Source organism: Salvelinus namaycush, chromosome 6 (assembly GCF_016432855.1).
Source record: "Salvelinus namaycush isolate Seneca chromosome 6, SaNama_1.0, whole genome shotgun sequence".
NCBI classification, from domain to species: domain Eukaryota; kingdom Metazoa; phylum Chordata; class Actinopteri; order Salmoniformes; family Salmonidae; genus Salvelinus; species Salvelinus namaycush.
Window position 1 is genome coordinate 34,301,490 of NC_052312.1, and position 22,168 is coordinate 34,323,657.

The following is a 22,168-nucleotide window of genomic DNA, read 5'->3' on the forward strand; positions in this document are numbered from 1 at the left end:
GCAGATAAAAACATCAACATTTATTTCACATGATATAAAACAGATGATGAACATTTTGAATATTAACTAATAATAATAACCTCAGTTACAATTTCTGCTCTGCTCTTTCTATGGTGTACATCATTTACACAATGAAACTTTACATTTATGTACATTATATTTGAAGTCCTAGAGGAACAAAATGCCTGCTTATTGCTTATACATGTGCTATTCTCTTCTCTCTGTCCAGGACTCCACACAACCAGACAGAATCTAACACACAACCAGACAGAATCTAACACACAACCCTAATCTCATAAAACTATTTTATCTTTCATCTATATTTTACTTTAAATATATCTCAGCCATAGAAAAAAAACAGAGAAGCAGATCGATTCTAACCCAGGACATTCACATGTGGTTGTCGGCGGCGACCAGATCCCGATCCTCCCGACATAAATAAACACAACCTTAATAAAATATTTAAACTCTGTCCATCAGCAGCAATAGGGTGGCACCTTATTGAAGTATAAACCCATTGTATAGATAGTTCATTCTATATGTTTTATATATTTATATATTAACAACTTGTATGAACAATGGGGGAATGTGCAGTGTAAAATATGTGGAAAATTAAACTTTTAGGGCCTCACGTTAAAAACTTAAATGGGAGTAAAACCAGTTTTTTTTTCAAACCGCAAGAGAATATGGCGCCTCCGTGTGGTTAAAGCAAAGCACTGCCTTCGTGTGTGTAGATTTGGTGCTTGGCCCTCTCCATAGTGTGTGACGATCTCAAATGCATACTCCTCAAGTCCTCAGGTCCTCGTCTCCTTCTCAAAATCCATTGGATGAGAAAGCCAGAGGTCCCTCCCCTCTGACCTTCTCCTCCAGTGGGTTTTGAGAAAGAGACGAGGAGACAGGACGCGAGGAGTATGCAATTGAGATCTTCCCAGTGTGAGACTCTTCTAGTGTTCTTATTTACAACTGTACAGTCCTCTCCTCGTTACAGCAGTGCTCAGGTCAGACACTCAACGCATCCTCACAGAACATGTCCAAAATAACAGACCATCATAATACCTGTAATAATAATAATCAATTATCACTCTGTAATACTATCTTGTCCTCTGAGATCTCTGTGTGAATGAGAGAGTTTTGTATCGCAGTTATTGTGTAGGCAGGCAGTAAGTAATACGAGCAGGCCTGTGCATCTACTCTTTCTGTCTGTCTGGCTACAGTCGTTTCTACTGTATACACACAGAGAGCTACTGGGCATGCTCTGTGCAGGCTGGCTGGTGCCATCTTGGCTCTGTAGGATGCCATCTTGGATCTTCAGACTGGCATCGCTTATGAGTCACTGCTCACAAAGGTCAATGTCTGGGCTGCAGGGATGAGTGGAAAGAGAGGGAAGAGAAAGAAGAGGAAAGAGGTGAAGATACAAAAATTGCTGATGTCACAAGCCAAAATGTCTAAAATAAATCTGAGAAAATGTGTACGCTGATATGGCTAGAGAGTGCTTTTTGATTAGATGATAAATTATGGCTGTGTTTAAATGGCTGGTGTGATATTGCCTGCTGGTAAGATCTGTGTCGATTGGAGGGTAAATCACTGAGGGCTGAGCTTTGGGCCATGGAGTTTAGGGGTTGATGGGTAGAGATGAGTAAAGGTCAAAGGTTGTAGGTAAGGACAGAGAAGTCTCTTACTGAGTGTAGTTCAGTTCACATAACCACCTCCTCGACACGTCTACACACACATGAAGTGGGATCCGTCAGTGAGTTGAGGAGGAGAAGGACTGGAGGACTGGGGCGGATAGGGCAGGCTTTTCACTGCAAACAACACACACGGGGCAAACCCACAACACATACAGTACCAGTCAAAAGTTTGGACACCTACTCATTCAAGGACACCAATAAGAAGAGACTTGATTGGACCAAGAAACACGAGCTATGGACATTAGACCGGTGGAAATCTGTCCTTTGGTTTGATTAGTCCAAATTTGAGATTGTTGGTTCCAACCGCCGTGTCTTTGTGAGACGCAGAGTAGGTGAACGGATGTCTCCACATGTGTGGTTCCCACCGTGAAGCATGGAGGAGGTGGTGCTTTGCTGGTGACACGGTCTATGATCTATTTAGAATTCAAGGCACACTTAACCAGCATGGCTACCACAGCATTCTGCAATGATACACCATCCCATCTGGTTTGCACTTAGTGGGACTATCACCTGTTTTTCAACAAGACAGTGATCAAAAACACACCTCCAGGCTGTGTAAGGGCTATTTGACCAAGAAGGAGAGTGATGAAGTGCTGCATCAGATGACCTGGCCTCCACAATCACCCAACCTCAATACAATTGAGATGGTTTGGGATGAGTTGGACCGCAGATTGAAAGAAAAGCAGCCAATAACTGCTCAGCAAGACTGTTGGAAAAGCATTTCTTATGAAGCTGGTTGAGAGAATGCCAAGAGTGTGCGAAGCTGTCATCAAGGCAAAGGGTGGCTACTTTGAATAATCTCATATATTTTGATTTGTTTAACACTTTTTTGGTTACTACATGATTCCATATGTGTTATTTCATAGTTTTGATGTCTTCACTATTATTCTACAATGTAGAAAAATAGTACAAATAAAGAAAAACCCTTGAATGAGTAGGTGTCCAAACTTTTGACTGGTACTGTACGTAAGTGCTTTGACATTTATCAGTTGTCTATCAATCAATCCATCAACCAATCATCATTAACAAAGCGATTTCTGACTGTTCTCAAACCTGCCATCAGGTTGTTGTTGAGTTTAGCTCCCTCTGCTGGTAGTTCATAGGATATGTCAATGTTGTTCCCCTGGGTCTCATGCTCCGGGGCCTCCCCTCGCATCGCCTCACTCTGCATCACATCCTCCTCAGGTTCAGGAGTCCGTGCTTCTGACACAGCAGCTGGCAAACTGGCACAGTCACACCTTCACATTCAGGCCTTATTCCAATACTTACAAAATGCATCCTTCTTTTCTGCCTTTAATGAGGTAGTCACTGATCTAAATACAGTTGGATGAAGGAAGGGTTTTAAAGTATTCAAAAAGGGTCAAAGTTGCTATCGATCCAGAGAGGCTAAGATAAGTCCTGGTGAGGCCCAGCTAGTCTCACCTGTTGTGGGGAATGAGGGTGTTGGGAGTGTGGGTGTTTCTCCTCTTTGTCTCCCTCTCCCCGTGCTGTTGATGTTGTCCAGGGATCAGGTACTGTACATACAGGGGCTTCACACCCTGATCTGATATCACCATCATCTGGGTCTCTGACACCTGCAACACATGGACAGTGAGATAGACTGTAGTCTGGGCTGTGTTCAGGAGGTACCAAACAGGAAAATATGTTTGAAACGGAGCTCTTATTTTCACATGCCCTACTGAACACGATCTTGGTCGTCTAATGTCAACCCCTAGAGGTTACCTCTTCGGTATTTGGGGATCTGAAGAAACTCCAGTCCCTGAGTAACACCAGCAGTACACATTTTTATTCTAGCCCCTGACAAGCACACCTGATTCAACTTGTCAACTAATCATCAGGCCCTCCATGAGATGAATCAGCTACGTTTGTCCCGGGGCTACAACAAACATGTGTACTGTTGATGATCTGGAGTTGAGACACACTGGTATAAAGCGCATGGTGATAACCAATGATCTTAAGCAGCTTTCGCAAATATTATTTTAAAACTGGGCAACTATATTAGAGGGCATTAATTGATCCAACATCATCATCAGATCATGAGATTCCATGGAGCTCAGGCCAACTCAGGGAGGTGTGTCTCTCTCTGTAGCCCAGTGTGAGTCACCACGGCTGGGCTGAGGCCCAGAGATAAACCCCTAAATCCAGGCTGGATCCTACTCACGCCCAGAAAGCCTCCATTAGCCTCCCAGATCAGATTAAAGGACATTAACACGGAGACCAGGCTGCTGCCAACACAACACAGCCATTAATCTTAGCTCAACGTTATTGGATTAGATATACATTTGTCCTTGAACGGGGAATATGTTTCAAGTATTTCCTTTATCTCTGAATACCCTCTTTGAAAACGTAAATTTTTCAGTAAAGGAATACAGTGTTCTGTGAATCCTTGGTATGGATCTTTCTTATTCACACAGAGAGTTACAGTACACCATGCTGACTCAGTCACCACTCCTACTAGTCATCAACATACGTATCAAATGATAGTCTGCCATACATATTCTGCTCTCTGGTGGTCTGTGTGAGTAGGGACACTCCCGTACCTCTGTGTCCATGTTGGAGCTCTCCGTCTGGGGCTGTGGCTCCTCCCCACTCAGCCTGGGGACAGGGATGACATCCACCTCCTCAGCTCTGTAGCTGATCTCTTCCACCACAGTGATATCCATCTCCAGCTCCACCACTGCAGCCTTGTCAATATCTAGCGCCTCTTCTGAAGACACTGTAGTCCTCTCTCTGACTAGTTCTTCAGCTGCAGCTCTAGCTCTCTCCAATTCTTCTGCAGCTGCTGCTACTGCGGCCCGGTCTCTCTCCAGCTCCAATTCTGCAGCCCTGTCCATCTCCTCTTCTACAGCCACAGCAGTTCTGGCCATCTCCTGCTCCACCACTGCAGCCACCTCAGTCATGTCTCGCTCCAGCTTTTCTATTGCAGCTCGACCCCTCTCCATTTCTTCTTCAGCAGCTGCTGCAGCCCTGTCTCTCTCCAGCTCCAGTTCTGCACCTCGGTCTCTCTCCAGCTCCACGGCTGCAGTCCTGTCCCTCTCCAGCTGCTCTGTAACTCGGTCTCTGACCTCCTCCAGGTCTTGCAGTGCTGCCTCCAGCTCCTGGGTGTCTGTGGAGAACACCACCTCTCGCCTGACCTGTGGTAGACACACATGCCAAATGAATAACTCAGTTTTACAGTGTACACAACGCTGAGAAACAAGGTTAGTCAACACACACACACTCGCGCACAGACACCCCCCCACCCCAGCTGTCTCTGTTGTCAGGTACACATCAAGTCCTATCAAAACACACACACACCAAACAGAGGAGGACTTACCTGTGTAATGAAGGGGTTCTCCTTGGAGAAGGATGGCGAGCGTGAGGGGGAAATACTGCTGCTACTTCTCTTCTTCTCCTTGAGCGAGGCCTGCTGGTGTCGCCTGATCCTCTCCAGCTGCTCCTCTACACTCATCCTGGCTCTGCCGCTCTCCCGCTCCCCCGGTCCGCATGTCTGCTCCACCGCACTGTGAGGACGGTCCTACAGGGGGAGCAGTGGAGCAGGGATCAGTCATGTTGGATTATTATTACACCGAGAATGCTTTATCTGCCTGTCTATTGGTGACATATTATATCCATCTCCAGCTTTTGTAGTGGTAAACATGGCAGGGAATGAATAGCAACAGTAGCACCTCCAAATCCAAAATCAGTGCTGTCCTGTCTATCAAAAAAACTGTTTCGAATATGTTTTCTAGGGTCAGTATATAGTTCAGTTCCCCTGCTATTCCCTAAAGTGCTGAGTCAGACTTACAGTCCTGGGGTCAGGCTTCTTGCTCTTCCTCAGGGTGACGTAGGAGGCGATGGTGCAGGACTCTGGGGGGCTCATGGGGGATTTGGTCCTGGATGGCACAATACCCACTGGGTAGACTGGTACTCCTAATGGGACTGGGAGGGGAGTGGGACTAAGTCAGTTACAAAGCCATTTGGGGTGTTACATTTTTTTATATTCAGTTAATAGAGTACTTATGAATCATACTTATAATACTCTATAAGTTTACTTTGTATGGAATTTCTAATTACAACTTGAATTCACTGAATTACAATAGTTTTGACCCTAGCCCGTATCCACCTTGAAACAGCGGCAGCAGCGTAACCAAACTGGACATTGTTGACAGACAGTGACTGACCTTTAGTGGCCGCAGGCTCCTTGTCTGTGGTCAGCCCTGTCTGTAGTCTGTCCTTGTCATTGTCCTCTCCGTTGTTATCGTCCACCTCCTCGGCTACAGTGGTCAGCTCTGGCTCACTCTTATACAGACGGTAGTCTGGGCCTTGCTGTAGAGGGACAGAGAGTCAGCATACTGAGAGGTACACACATAGGAAACAGGCACGTGCGCATGCCCGCACGCACACACGCAGGTCACAAAGTGGTCATGGTGGATGTGACCGATGGATAGTCGAGACAAATTTAAAAAGGCGCCGCAAAGAGCAGAAAACTGTTAACTGGCAGCCCAAACACTAAGAGTAGGCACACCGCAGCACAGCACTCAGACACAGTCAGAATGACAACTGGGGTGGAATCACACAATCACACATGCTTCCATGGAAACAAGAACAAGCCAAACCGAAGAGCAAACAGATGACAAACCCAAGGAATGAATACGTCAAACTCAACACTCCAGGGTAAGAGGCAGGGAAAAACCAAATGTCGACAAATGTTAAAACAAATGACAAATGATTCAGCGCAAATGAAAAGAGTCACAACGGTGACCCAAGTTGGCGATGAGAGATGAACCATGTATGGTGAGGGTAAAGGTGGAGGGTCTGGGGTCAACGTGTACTGGTCTTGTACAGTGTAAGATAAAGTTGCCCCTAGACACCGACCTAAGATCAGTTTAGTATTACCTCGCCCTAACAGTTAAGATTAGAATATATTTGGTGAAGTTAAACAGATCCGAGATCTGTGCTTAAGGGCAAGTAGTGATGATGAAGCACAAGGACAGGGATGAAGGGTCAGGCGTGAGGGGTCAGCGTGTCTTACACTGCTGTGTGTTCCGTTCCTCTGGCCGTGCTTGCTTGTGTGTGGTGGCGGACGGGTGCCCGAGGGGGAGGGAAGGGGGGGTACAGCGGGAGGGCGCTCTGTTGAGCCGTAGGACTGGGGCAGGGGTGGGCGGGGGGGCTGACGGTCACCCTCCGTGAGAGGACAGAGTGACCGGAACAAGGTCACCGGCTGCCGCATGAGGAGAGGATAGATAGAAAGTTGTTGTTGTTGAGACACTCTTGGGACAACAGCATGCCACACCAGACCCTGCTTAGACAGATCAGCACAGCCTCCTGTGGCATTGAGTGGAGCTATCCGTCTCACATGTAGGCTACGGACAGCTCTAAATCAGTTCACAAAGACTCCATGCACAGATTCTATTTATCTGGTGTTGACATATTCTGATGTTTTCCTGTTATCCACAAAGTAGAAGTGAGACTCACCTCGTTCTTCTGTAGGTTTGAGATGGGTTTGGAACCAAGGAAACCAGTGTCAGTGGTCCTCTGGGGTTTGTTCTTGGCCAGAGCCTCCATCACATCCTGGATCCTCCACAGCTCCTTCTGGATCTGGACATGCTGCTGGCTGGGAGGTTCTGTCTGCTCACACAGTGACAGAAAATGATTAAAAACACTCTCCATCTTGCAAATGTGTGATTGCATGTGAGTGAGTGGTTGAGACAGAGTGAGAGAGACTTACCTGTGGGCTGCCCAGGGTCTCTAGCTGTTCCAACAGGTTGGTTTTGGCCAGAGAGACGCCAGACTCCATTTTATCATACTCCCTCCACGACCGCTCCAACTCCTGAGAGACGAGAGGGTGTCACTACTCGACAGCCTGTGTGTGTGCGCTTGTTTTTGTGTGTGTGCACTGACTTACAGCATTGACCCTGGAGAGATCTTGACAGGTGCTGATCAGTGTGTGTGTTTGTGTTGACATCTGCATGTACAGTGTGTGTGTGTATACATATGAACGCACAGTGTTGACCCGTGCCAGTTCTCTACAGGTACTGAGCAGTCCATTCTGCAGTACGTCTCTCTGCTGTATAAGGCTCTGTACGGCTGCTGGGTTGTCAGAGCTCTGCTCTATCTCCTGACTGGCAGACAGCAAAGCCGTCTCCAGGGTGTGCTGCAGAGAGATAGGAAGAAGAAGGAAGAAAGAAAGAAAAGAAGAAAGGAGAAGACGACAACGACACAGGTCAGCACAACATCTACAGCTAACATTTGTCTGACAACTACACACAGATACACAAACAGAACCACAGGCAAAGAACCAACCAAACATTATCAAAGCATCTCCACCATCAAAAGGGTGTACCACCACTCCCAGGACTCTAGGGGGCAGGCTAGGGCTGCTGTCTGAGAGGGAGAGTCTCAGTTCCCAGCGGTGAGTCTGCTAGCAAGTCTATACACTGTGTACCTGTGGTACAAGCCTGGCAGAGGAGGGATGGTAGTCTTGGAGTGACCATGAGAAAGTATTCATACCACCTTATTCCACATTTTATTTTGTTATAGCCTGAATAAAATAATAATAATAACTCATTTGTCTACACACAACACCCCATAATGACAAAGTGAAAACATGTTTTTAGAAATGTTTGCAAATTTATTGAAAATTAAATACAGAAATCTCATTTACATAAGTATTCACACCTGAGTCAAGCACCTTTGGCAGCGATTACAGCAGTGAGTCTTTCTGGGTCTCTAAGTCTCTCTTCAAAATTCTTCAAGCTCTGTCAAATTGGTTGTTGATCATTGCTAGACAACCATTTTCAGATCTTGCAATAGATTTTCAAGCAGATTAAAGTCAAAACTGTAACTCGGCCACTCAGGAACAATCACAGTCTTCTTGGTAAGCAACTTCAGTGTAGATTTGGCCTTGTGTTTTAGGTTATTGTCCTTCTGAAAGGTGAATCCATCTCCCAGTGTCTTGTGGAAATCAGACAACCAGGTTTTCCTCTAGGACTTTGCCTTTTCTTAGCTCCATTCAGTTTCTTTTTTATCCTGGAAAAACTCCCCAGTCCTTAATGATTACAAGCATACCCATAACATGATGCAGCCACCACTATGCTTGGAAATATGGAGAGGGGTACTCAGTAATGTGATGTATTGGATTTTTGCCAAACATAACACTTTGTATTAGAACAATAAGTAAATTGCCTTGCCACATTTTTTGCAGTATGACTTGTAAACAGGATGCATGTTTTGGAATATTTTATTCTGTTCAGGCTCCCTTCTTTTCAGTCTGTCAATTAGGTTGGTATTGTGGATTAACTGCAATGTTGTTCAACCATCCTCAGTTTTCTCGAATCACAGCCATTAAACTATATTACTGTTTTAAAGTCACAATTTGCCTCATGGTGAAATCCCCAAACCATTTCCTTCCTCTTCGGCAACTGAGTTAGGAAGGACGCCTGTATCTTTGTAGTGATGGTGTATTGATACACCATCCAAAGTGTAATTAATAACTTCACCATGTTCAAAGGGATATTCAATGTCGGATTTTTTTATTTTAACCCATCTACCAATAGGTGTCCTTCTTTGCGAGTCATTGGAATCCCTCCCTGGTCTTTGTGGTTGAATCTATGTTTGAAATTCACTGCTCGACTGAGGGACCTTACCGTTAATTGTGTGTGTGTGGTACAGAGATGAGGTAGTCATTAAAAAAATCATGTTAAACACTATTATTGCACACTATTATTATTGAGTCCATGCAACTTATTATGTGACTTGTTAAGCAGATGTTTACTCTTGAACTTATTTAGGCTTGCCATAACAAATGGGTTGAATACTTATTGATTTTTTATTAATTTGTAAAAATGTTTAAAATCATAATTCCACTTTGAAATTATGGGGGTATTGTGTGTAATCCAATGACAAAAAAAATCTCCATTTAATCAATTTTAAATTGAGACTGACAAAATGTGGAAAATGTCAAGGGGTGTGTATACTTTCTGAAGGCACTGTATCTCCTCCCGTCTCGGCACACTCTCTCTCTCTCTCTATCCTTCTCTCCCTCTGTGTAATAAAGGTCTACTCCAGCCTCAGACAGCCCAGTGTGTGTTTGTGTGTGTGAAGCAAGTTGTCAGTTGAAAGAGTGAGTACAGTAGTTACCTTCTCTCTGTGTAGTTGCTGTAGTTTCTCCTCCTGTGTTCTCACCACTTGGTCCTGCTCACATAGTCTGCTCAGCTTAGTCTGAAACACACAAAGTGGTTGTTAACACACACACACACAGTAGTTGGTAAGAATTCGGCATTGAATTAGGATTTTTCCAGCGAGCTGAGCTGTGTGGTATTCTATTAACTTAATTGAATCTTTCAATCTATGTCTAGGAAGCCAACTGCTGTGTGTCTAGACTAGAGGATACGTGCAAAGGGAAAGGAATACTTTCCCCTCTATCTAGACAAGACAATAATAAAAGGACTTGGTCTTACGTCTATGTCGATGTCTTCTGGCCTCTGGTGGCTGTAGGAGTTGTCTTTGTAGTCCTCAGGGCTGATCTGAAACACCAGACAGCCTTAGAGACACATGCTGTGTTTACACAGGCAGCCCAATTGTGATCTTCTTTTCACTAAAATGGTCTTTTGACCAATCAGATCTGCTCTGATTTGAAAAGATCTGATGTGATTGGTCAAAAGACCAATTTGTTGAAAAAATATCAGAATTGGGCTGCCTGTGGGAAGACAGCCACAGACAGGGGACGGAAAAACAACCTGTAATACAGACCCATGACATGGGGTGCTTCTCAATAGTCTACTTGTCTCCTTGTTAAAGAACTGGACTGGTGAAAGCCCATTTCTAGTAGGTATCCACCATATTGCTTACAGCCGTCCCGTATCTTCCGATCAGTGCAGATGAAGGAGAAGACACTAGAGGAGGGAAGGCCACTAGAGTATTGAGATGCACCCATGGTCTGGTTATTCATTGTGATGTGGTTTTCATGGTAAATATCTGCGTCCTTACAAGGAGTTGTCCACAGGGTCAATGAAGCCCAGAGAGAGAGAGCGAGAGAGAGAGTGAGAGAGAGAGAGCAAGAGAGAGAGGGTGAAGTGATGGTGCTCTTCATGCAATTTCAATGACCTTCTCTTCTCATAACTTATGACTTTACAACACTTCGGATACAACTTCTCAGCCCAAATTTCCATTTCATAATAAGGAGTGTCAGCACCCTCAGCTGGGAAATCAGACTGTGTTTTCCACCTCAGTAGCATCACTGATAACAGTCCTACTGATGGAGGCTCCAGGGGTGTGAAGAAGCTATGAAGAGGACAGGAAGCTGGCATCAGGTCGTCACCAGAGACTAGAGGAGGATGTTCTCACACACACACACACACACACACACACACACACACACACACACACACACACACACACACACACACACACACACACACACACACACACACACACACACACACACACACACACACACACACACACACCCTTTAAGAGAGGCTAGAGGGCTGCTGCAGTGGTTGGCTAGGCTGGATGTATAGTCCTCTGTGCTGGCAGCTCTGCCCTGTGCCACACTAATTACCGTCCCCTCGGTGCGCTCTTCATTACTGTCCCCCGGTACACTCTGTCATGGCTGGAGCTTGACTAATGAAAACCTCTAAAAGACCTGGGCTAAATCTGGCCCTCACGGAGGCACACACATTAACGCACACACACACACACAGCTGGGAAAACCAGCCATCCTCACACAGGTGATTTTCAACCCCAGGACGGCTAAAGAGGGGGAGGTTTAAGAGAGCAGGGCTGAAATCATACCATTAAAAGCCTGTAATAAAGTGATAACATAGCACAGTGGAAAGGCCAGACTATGGACCTCACACAGTACTCCCTCAAGGACAATTTCCCCAGCTAAAAATAAAATACCCCTGCCCTCTTTCAATCACTGTTACACTATCGGGCCACCACCCGAAAAAGGACGTTATTCTATTGAGTACATAAACAAAATGTTTTGCATTGAGCTCTTATCATACCCATATATGGACAGACTGAAAATAATATTACGGAGAAGAGAGGTGCTGATTTGACTGTGATCGTACAGTGCCTAGCCAACATAAGATCCATCATCAACAGCATTGGCATTGCAGGAAGACGGGGTACGGCTCTAAGGTAGCATCCACCATAATAACCAACAGCAACAATACCATCAAGTTACAATGAGGTAGGATGGGCATGGCTATGTAGCATCCACCATAAGCCATGCTAACATCAGTCCAACCTCGGACTGACGAAAAAAGCAAAAATGGATGAAGAGGAAGTGCTGTAGTCAAATCAACACATGAAGGGTAAGTAGCAAACAATGTTGGGATCATGACACCAGGAAGAGGGGGAACCGACGACTGACTGACTGCATCCAATGTGAACAAAAACAGGAGGGATCGATGATGAAGGGAGGAGAGGAGTGCGGGAGAAGAGTCATTGGTTTGCCAATAAGACCTTACTTGCTGGTACAGTTGAGGCCTTGGAGCAGAGTTCTCAATCATAGTGTGAATCATGAAGATTAACGGCTCATTGTCCTTCGTCTAGTGGGAGATCGAAGTTAGGTAGGGTGGAAGGGAGCAACAATACACAACAGCATAATATAGGTGTTAGTTAGTGAACACAACAGCAGAGCCTAGAAAGGATCCATAGAAATAAAGAACACATTGTTGTCATAAGGTACTAGTGATTGAGGGAGACCAGGGGCTTGAGCCAACAACCCTGGGGTTATAGCTACCACCTGTACCATAAAGACTCAGACCTTCTGGGAGAAGTCCTAGTACATTTACAGTAGATACAAGGAGGCCACAGTTTGGTCCAAAGACAATATTGCCAGTCCCGCTCAGCAGACGGAGGAGAGACGTAACGTCCTGCTTTTCTTACTGTCATTGTTTACATCATCCCCGACCAATATCTACCAACAAAATAGCAAAACAATTGCATGCATTGGAGCCTGTGGACCAGGGGAATGAGAGTTAAAGTTCATTCATAACCGCTGTGAAATTGTCTGCCATTAGAGGTGAAAGTCTTTGAAATGGCAGATCAAATCATTTCACAATTGGTTAGAGGGGTCACAATCAGACTCAGTGAAGTCGCTAAGTGAGGTCCCACATGGTAGAGTGGTTTCTCCTGCTGCACATGACCTTTTCAGAAACAGGAACTCAATTATTTATCTATCGTGGAAACCCAGTTCTAAACCCCCAAAATAAACGCCCGCTTTAGACGTCTGCCCTGATTACCGATGCCTGAGTGAGCGTTAGTCAGAACGTCAGTCGCTAGGCCTAGCCACTTTACCTGAAACCCCGGAGGTTGTTTCTATACAGTCTTAATTACATTATGACAATGACATGACTGACTTACTACAGGTACACATCAAGTTAAAAACGTAATGAGAAAACACAACATGCCTTAAGGTTCCCTTCATCCTCAAAAGTTTAAGTTTGCTCTCGTGCTTTCTCAAGCGTGAATTCAATTTTTTTTTAAATAAAGAATGTTCTCCAGGGACTGTACGAACTATACAGCAAAAAAACATATGAGTAAGCTTATTAGCTTAGGGCAGCATTGCCAGGCCAAGTAAAGTCGTTTTAAAAGTTTAAAAGTATTTTTTACTTTCCATGTACTGAGCTAGACAATATATCCTCCCGTGGGAATGTAGATTTGCGCAGCTCCTATTCTGCAGTGAACGGTATATGCTTCAGGAGGGCCGGAGAGAAAAGAGTGAAAAGGAGAGAGAAAGTATAGAAAAGACAAAAAGGAGGCGGCCCTGGCATTTGAGTCACTAATAACCCTGGGCAGAGTGAGAGCAGCTGGGTGTATGACCAACCCTGAGGAGTGCCTAACCCTGAGAAACACACACACACACAGAGACAGACAGAGACAGAGACACACGCAGAGACAGAGAGAGAGAGACAGAGAGAGAGCGAGAGAAAGACCAGAGATAAAACAGTACTCCTCACCTGGCTGTCCAGATACATGAGGTTCCTCTGAAGGTGATGAGACAGGACCTCACTCTAACATCAGAAGGTAGTAGAAAAGAGGGAAGAGAGAAGAGTCAGACAGGAGAGAAAGAGAGAAGGGAGAGGGAGATTGAGTAAGGGAAACAGCAGGAAATAGAAGTAGAACTGGTACAAGCTGATAGTGAAAGATGGAGATGAAAGAGGAAGTTGCTACCGTGGCTTTGGCATTAATCGGAAGCATAAAGCACCACAGCCATTTACTGTTGATTACTGAACTAAATCAAACCATGCAAAACCCGAAGTTGCAAGAGGATTTTTTCACCACACATCAAATCAAACTACTTACACTTTCCTCATAAAAATATAATGGGAAACCACAGCAGACAACAAGCAGGCAATCACATGATACTCATACCACGCTGTCCTCTGCACGTCAACAGTTCAAAAGATGAAATCAAGGCCAGACAAACGCAGCACACCAAAGGGTTGAAATGAGTTCAAAACTAAACCAAAACTCAACCATACACCACTGAAACACACAGGTAGGAGCAAACGCATAATATGCATTCACTGGAATGCATGGCCTGCTCATAGAGCCTTGAGCTGCATGGAGTTGGCACATCAACACCACCCCTGGAGATGACCAATGGCATGCTGTGCATGTGCGCCCTCCTGGTGCTAACCTTGGCGTTGGGCCCCTCCATGCTAAGGATCATTAGCTGAGCCACAGTGTGCTCCCGGATGCTGTTGAGCTCAGCCTGCTGCCGACGCAGCTTTATTAACAGCAGGGTCAGCTCCTCTGGCTGCACAACACAGCGTAGACACAGAGGAGATAACGAGACAGTCAATTCATCCAGCGGTCGATCAATGAACAAATACATTAACCAAACAAACCTCTCTTGATTTTCCGTTTGGAAATGAGTGACAGGAAAAGCAGTGACAGGTTAGGGCAGGGATTACAAAAGCTATGATTCTAACCAGGACTCTGACAAGTCTTTAGGCACAACCCAAGAGGCCTTTGGAAACACTGGTTTGGAGTCTCGGCCTGTGCTGGGCTATAGGACCCATACCTTCAGATGATCGGGCAGAAATAAACTCCCTCTGTCCCCTGACTCCAAACTGACTAACTCTCCATCAAATGGAGGTGAAAAAGAGATAATATATTCAGGAAAAGCAATCATTTCAAATCACTTGACAAATATTTCTCATCGACTGCATTCTGAAGCCCCCCCCCCCCCCCCGGCGTGCATTCCACTGAAGTTACGCTATCACAATAATATTCAGAGAGTTACAAAATGAACTGTGCAGATTATCAATCTCTCCGGCTGATTCTAGTCTACTCAATTTGAGATGACACAGCTAGAAGGCAATTTCATTGGTGCCACTGTCTCTCTCTTTCCGTATCATCACCAAGACAATGCCATTATTTTAAATCACATTGTGTCTGCTACTGACAGAAATAACAAATGCTTGCAATAAAAGACAGCAGAGAATGTAACAAGGCACATACTCTGACAGAAATACAGTACACATACAGGCTATCCATTGTAGCATGACAGAATGACAGTAATACATGATAGCTTGCGTGTCAAACATTGCGTGCCTCATCAACATGTTTCTATTCCCGTCACAAAAACAGATTTGTATTTGCGTCACACTGAAATCATACCAATAGCATATATCATTCACAATGCATTGTTGTTGAGAGAAAATAGGACAGTAGAGAGGAGAGGACAGGAGAAGAAGAATGCAGAGACGAGGAGAAGAAGGTCAGGGTTCGTTAGGTGACTCACCGTCTTGCCCTGTAGTGACTGTGGGGTAATGGTCTGCACTGGGATGCCTGCTGGCATGGACCGGCGGTCAGGTGGGTAGTTATACTGAGAGAGAGCGAGAGAGAGAGAGGACAGGAAGAGGGCAGGATGCTCTGTTTCATGTACTGATTTGAACTGGCAGACAAGTAAAATTAATGCTTTCAAATAAACAAAATAACTACCGCTCAATGCAGAGCATTTCTAGTCATTTCTCTGTGCTTGAAACCCCTGGTGATTATTTTGCTGTGTAAGACTGGCTTAGATGATTGTGGTCCATTCCCTGTCCGTTACCTTGGTGAGGTGAGTCCTGTGCCTGCGGTCTATAGTCATAGTCTGGTCCCCTCTGAAGACGGGTGAGGACACCTCAGACCTGGTTGACCCTGGTGGGTTGTCTCTGCGGTGCTGGCCCAGAGGGGAGAAGGTGTGGTAGAGGGCCAGGGATCCATGGGAGGGGGATGTGGGGATGGAGTGGGCCACCCCCTGGTGCACAGAGATGTTCCCCATGGTCTTGGGGCTGGGCAGGGTCCCGTAGTGGCCTGGTGGTGGTGGGCCCTGCCTGGAGAAGGCCTGCCTCTGCTGCCACTCATACAACTGCCACATGGTGTCGTCCCTCATGGAGCGCCTCTTGTCTGCATTTACAGTTTTACATTTCAGTCATTTTGCAGAGGCTCTTATCCACACAGACTTTAACTAGGTTAAAACAAACACAACATATCACAGTCGTTACAAGTAAAACCATACAACCTCAAGATAGTGGCTATCTGCAAAATCAGTGCCAGAAAGAAAAGTGTGAGTGCAAGAAAGACAAGTATAACAGCAAAGTCTTCAACTGCGTCCCAAACGGCACCTTATCCCCTATTGTCCCTGGTCAAAAGTAGTGCACTACATAGGGAATGGGGTGCCATTTGGGGCACAGCCAAGTACAACAGTAAAGTTTAAGACCCATCACCTGAGTTGGATGTGGGAGCCAGGGCGCGGTCGTAGACGGAGCCGGCCACGCTGCAGATGCTTTCAGGTCGGGACAGCATGTTCCTGGGGAGGGTACGGTAGCCCTCGGGGTAGCGGGGAACGATCTGGGCACGGTGGCTGGGCATGTTGCGGGGCAAGGTCTGGTAGGAGGTGATGCTGGAGGACAGGAGGGGGGGGGGAGAAATCAATTCAATGAATCAGCTAATAAAACATGATTTTCAATAGCATGATTTACAAATACTTTGATCAATCAATCAATCCACACATATAGCATTTTATAAACTGGATGGTTCAAGCCCTGAATGCTGATTGGCTGACAGCCGTGGTATATCAGACCGTATACCACGGGTATGACAAAACATTTATTTTTACTGCTCTAATTACGTCGGTAACCAGTTTATAATGGCAATAAGGCACCTCAGGGGTTTGTGGTATATGGCCAATATACCACAGCTAAGGGTTGTGTCCAGGCACTCGGCGATGCGTCGTGCATAAGAACAGCCCTTAGCCATAGTATATTGGCCATATACCACACCACCTCGTGTCTTATTGCTTAAATATAGTTCTAGAGAACAACCTGAGCCTAACCCCTAAAGAGCAATAATAGGTACTTAGTAGTGTAAGTACAGCACGCTCACTGCCGCTCTCTGTTAGTCTTAACAGTACCGTACCTACTACCTCCTGTAAAAGGTACTGTACCGTACCTACTACCTCCTGTAAAAGGTACTGTACCGTACCTACTACCTCCTGTAAAAGGCACTGTACCGTACCTACTACCTCCTGTAAAAGGTACTGTACAGTACCTACTACCTCCTGTAAAAGGTACTGTACCGTACCTACTACCTCCTGTAAAAGGCACTGTACCGTACCTACTACCTCCTGTAAAAGGCACTGTACAGTACCTACTACCTCCTGTAAAAGACGCTGTACAGTACCTACTACCTCCTGTAAAAGACGCTGTACAGTACCTACTACCTCCTGTAAAAGGTGCTGTACAGTACCTACTACCTCCTGTAAAAGGTGCTGTACAGTACCTACGACCTCCTGTAAAAGGTGCTGTACAGTACCTACGACCTCCTGTAAAAGGTGCTGTACAGTACCTACTACCTCCTGTAAAAGGTGCTGTACAGTACCTACTACCTCCTGTAAAAGGTGCTGTACAGTACCTACTACCTCCTGTAAAAGGTACTGTACAGTACCTACTATCTACTGTATAAGACACTTTGTGTCCAAATCGATGCATTTTTAGGTGCTGTATAGCGCAATGTCCCTAAAATAGTTCTCACATTTCTAATGATCAAGGTTTTTCCACCATGAAAGCTTATCTGGCGTCTGTAAAAATAGGAAGTTCTTGGAAATGATCTTAGCAATAAAGATCACAGCAATAATGCTACACGCGCATACCCATATACACGAACACACACCACATGTGGAAAAGGAGGAGACAGAGCAATGTGTCTTCCTGCCACAAAGTATTTTTGTCCATTTTGGAGTGCCGCCATTTCCTAATGTTCTTGAACTTGGGATTTCACTTGAAGTATGTCACCATTATCTGCTACTGTAGTCTTCTCCAGAGCCCTGTAGCGTGCCTTTATGTAGGTTGACATTTATTGGGATGAATCTTCTCCTGGAGGCCGAGTTGAGCGGTTTGCATTAAATGGGCCAGCCGCAAAGTCAAAATAGGCTATATAGTAAAAAATGCTTGAAAACTAAAATGTGCTTTTAGGTTTTAGTTTAAGGTTAGGCATAAAGTTAGCAGTGTGGTTAAGGTTAGGTTTAAAATCCGATTTTATGACTGTGGCTATGCCCGCTAGTAACCACCAGTGTTGGGAATAGTTACTTGAAAAAGTAATATATTTCCCACTAGTTACCACCAGAGTGTTGGGATTAGTTACTTGAAAAAGTACATATTAATCAATACATTGAAGTAAAAAGTTACTTTACAATATTACTTTGTGTGGAAAGTAACACATTATATTACTATTTATGTTAATTTGCTTTACCTTCATGAAAAAATCTCACTGTTTGACTGTCGGAGGGAGCAAGGCTAGCCATGCGCGCTCTACCAAAGTCAGGCTACTTCCTAACTCAGGTTTGATCACTAGTTTCTCCTTTCATCTGTGGCGCTGCTTCCTGTGCTAGTCTACAAGTGCTGCGCTATAATATGGGCTGCTTAATTAGCCATATACAGTATTCTGTAAGCCAAACACCTGTACAGATTTCCTATCTTTCCATTCAAAATCTATCTCGAGCCGCCAGTTCTCATTATAGACTGTACACGGACCCATAGAGATGTATAGAGGGCACACTTGCCACTAGACGGGAAAGCCCTCTATGGGCTTATTTATCACAGAAGCTATCATTGGCAAAGACCAGAGGTGCACCCTCTATACATTTCTATAGACAGCAGCTGTCATGACATTTCTCCAAACAGCTTCTCTCCACTCGCACGAGAACTAAATGAGGAAACAAGTCGAGAACGGATCATGGAAACACATACTCGGTAGAGATATGATTCTGAAAGTAATGCACGCATTGTTTGACAAAATAACTAATATAGTACCCAGTTTGAAAAAGTAACGGGTTACTCTACTCTGTTACTCATAAAGGTAATCTGATTACGTAACACGTTACCCCAGCATTGGTGACCACCCTGCAGAGCTGCCTCCAGAACAAGATTCATCCCAATATATGCCAACCTGCTGCCTTTATAATTACCATATTACACTGGGAGGATGCATGCTTGGCTCGCCGACAGACTCCACTCTAGGTCGATATTACACTGTACTCACTGACAGGTATCTGGGCGACTCTATAGGAATGCACAGTATGATGGAGGTAAATTGTGTTGCGGAAAACACAGCAGAAGTCCTGAGATTCGTCTGCCACCCCCTCCCCTTCTGAAACCCTAACCACCCACCCAGGCAGCACCTACATTAACAGCTTTCCCTGTGACAATGTCATGTGTGTGTAGTCCCCTACTCTCCATGGAGTCTATAGTCACCTTGATAATGACTTTCACCCTGGACGATCGCTCGGAAGAACTGGGGAGGGCTTAACCTGTGGCTAGAGAGATGCTTCTGTGACCAACTGGGTATGAACCCGGGTCTCTTACTTGTGTTTGCCCACAGAGCTCAAGCCTCAAGGAGCTAACATAATTCTTCAGGTCTTAGGCAAGGTTACTCCCGGGGAAGACCTGACCTTTAGCTTGAGGGATGATGCTTCTCTGTGGCTTCTACTGATAAGGCTATACTCTCCATCAGACACCATAAAAATGGATGCTAAACAGCCATGTCAGGCCTACTCTATGGCCTACCATAGTCAGTGCATTGCTGGTCTAGACAAGCTGCTGAAAACTGGTCTGATGAGAGGACAGTTCTGTGCTGCATGTGCCAGAGATAAGAATCTGGAATATTGAGGCGTTCTAGAATATCTTTAAAACTCTGTTTGATATATATTTACACACAATGAGGTTGGAATAATACTGTGAATTTGTGAAAATTATGATAATGCCCTTTTAGAGTAAGAGCTGTTTGAAAAGATCACCTGAAATTTCAGCCTGTTTTGGTGGGATGGAATTTTGCCTGCCTGGCAACATGAGAAATTCTTGCTTGAGAAATTGCTATTTGCCAAAATGCAATTTTTTGTCTCTTTTTGACCATTTTAATTGAAAACAATCACAGTAAGGTACTTAAATGATGAATTATATAATATTGAGATAAAAACAGCAGAATTAACCTTTAAACAGAAACAAAACCAGTTTCCAACGTTTCGGCTGGATGCCTTTATCAAGAGCATAAACAATAATCAAATGGTACAATAAAATTAGGTTCCCTCCTACTCACAAATATTGAGCAGAAATTACTTATTTGGGCAGAAAGGGGGACACCTCTCCACACCCATAAGTTAACAAATTGTTAAATGACATACCTAATAAACAATATACAAGCAACACTTTTTTTATTTATTAAACTAGCAACTGAATGTATGTACAAACCTCTGATCTATGTTGAAATTAAAATAACTATGGTCATTCATGTATTGTCATTCAAAGCATTATACAGCAGATGGTCACATTGGTTTTACCCTGATATACAACAAAAATAGTACAAAACCACTGATGCAGCCTTTTTCAGTTCCTCTAAGCAACAAAGATACAAACAAAGATATGTGTTAGTGATACGGTGTTGAAAAAAATGAAATAGGATCTGATAAAAATTGGATTCAGATGAAGCAGAAATATTACACTCCAGACAGAGCATTAAAAGGGACTTAATCAGAATTGTCTAAACAAACCTCAAATAACGGTAGACGTTTTGTACAGAGGAATTTGTACTTTTAACCCCTTTTCTGCCCAATTGGTAGTTACAGTCTTGTCCCATCGCTGCAACTCCCCTACGGACTCGGGAGAGGAGAAGGTCGAGAGCCATGCATCCTCTGAAACACGACCCTGCCAAGCTGCACTGCTTCTTGACACACTGCTCGCTTAACCCGGAAGCCAGCCGCACCAATGTGTCAGAGGAAACACCGTCCAGCTGGCGACCGCAGTCAGCATGCAGGTGTCCGGCCCGCCACAAGGAGTCGCTAGGGCGCGATGGGACAAGGAAATCCCGTCCAGTCAAACCCTCCCCTAACCCGGATGACGCTGGGCCAATTGTGCGCCGCCTCATGGGTTACGGTCAGCTGTGACACAGCCTGGGATCGATGCAGTGCCTTAAACCCCAACGCCACTCAGGAGGCCCTTGTACAGAGGACTTTTAACTGCAAATGCAATATCTCAAATCTGCCAACATTATTTGTCTCAGCCTTAACACAAGGTCCTACATAACCCTCTGATCTCAGGCTTCAGTCGGAGGTTTCAGTTTAGCCCACAGTCTGTCCCAGAATTCCTGGTGCTGATGGGGGTCCTGGGGCCAGTCCAGATAGGCCCTAGTCTTGACCAGGCGAGACAGCCTGTGGTGGGGAGACAGCCAGCTGGTGAGGGGGGGGGGGGTCTTCTCCAGGAAGACCAGGAGGAAGATGTCCCTTTGCTCCAACTGCAGCCTGGAGGTGGCCAGCTTCATCTCCAGGGAACACCAGTTACGGTGCAGATAGTGGCGACTGACCAGGCAGAGGGTGTGGCGGCTCCGGTAGAGGCTGTCTGATGTTCTCCACAATGTCCTTCCCCAGCTGGAAGTCCCTGCTGTGCAGACATAGGTGCAGGAAAGGGGGACCCTCTGCTCCAGGTTGGGTAGCAGCTCCTCCACCACCCAGTGCGCATCCTTCCCGATGGAAGGAGACAAATGCATCGTAGTGGTAGCACCCCTTGGTGTTTGATCGCATCGCCTCCGACAGCCAGCCATGGGTGATGTGGTAGAGGGGGAGGAGGTAAGGACTGGCCAGGTTATGGACCAACACCACCAGCGTGAAGAACAGGACTCCCAGGCCAGTCGCAGCAAAGAGCACAAAGCTCACCTCTGTTGTGCAGTTGGCTTCTGTGTACTTGACAAAGTTAGGTGTGTCTAGTCCATTGTCTGACAAGCATTTCAAGTCCTCTAAATTATACATAACTTCATGATTAAGCATGATCACTTCAACCGGCCTGTACCCCTTTGGCCATGCAATGAGCCAAGCATTGTCACAACTGCAAAAAATCTGTAATGTGTCTAGTATCAAATACTTTAGGTAAGAGAGAGGTTCAGTAAAGCTGTAGATAACATGATAAATGTTCTCGATACGCAAATATGTTTTCAAGGATTTAAAGTCT

General features: G+C 45.2%; 1 protein-coding gene across 1 annotated transcript in view; it reads right to left on the reverse strand.

The window, feature by feature from the left end:
• Positions 1-5: 5 nt before the first annotated feature.
• The window catches only part of LOC120049904 (pleckstrin homology domain-containing family A member 5-like), a 136,824-nt gene continuing 114,661 nt past the window's right edge, over positions 6-22,168 (reverse strand). Inside the window, exons 12-27 of the mRNA XM_038996398.1 lie at positions 16,403-16,578; positions 15,745-16,082; positions 15,436-15,519; positions 10,130-10,195; positions 9,810-9,890; positions 7,675-7,824; positions 7,399-7,500; positions 7,146-7,298; positions 5,852-5,996; positions 5,476-5,609; positions 5,005-5,205; positions 4,229-4,822; positions 3,111-3,262; positions 2,742-2,911; positions 1,680-1,802; positions 6-1,358 (exon numbers count right to left, since the gene is read on the reverse strand). Coding sequence (XP_038852326.1) covers positions 1,720-1,802; positions 2,742-2,911; positions 3,111-3,262; positions 4,229-4,822; positions 5,005-5,205; positions 5,476-5,609; positions 5,852-5,996; positions 7,146-7,298; positions 7,399-7,500; positions 7,675-7,824; positions 9,810-9,890; positions 10,130-10,195; positions 15,436-15,519; positions 15,745-16,082; positions 16,403-16,578 — 2,629 coding nt within the window. The 3' untranslated portion in view covers positions 6-1,358; positions 1,680-1,719. The remainder of the gene's footprint in view (positions 1,359-1,679; positions 1,803-2,741; positions 2,912-3,110; positions 3,263-4,228; positions 4,823-5,004; positions 5,206-5,475; positions 5,610-5,851; positions 5,997-7,145; positions 7,299-7,398; positions 7,501-7,674; positions 7,825-9,809; positions 9,891-10,129; positions 10,196-15,435; positions 15,520-15,744; positions 16,083-16,402; positions 16,579-22,168) is intronic.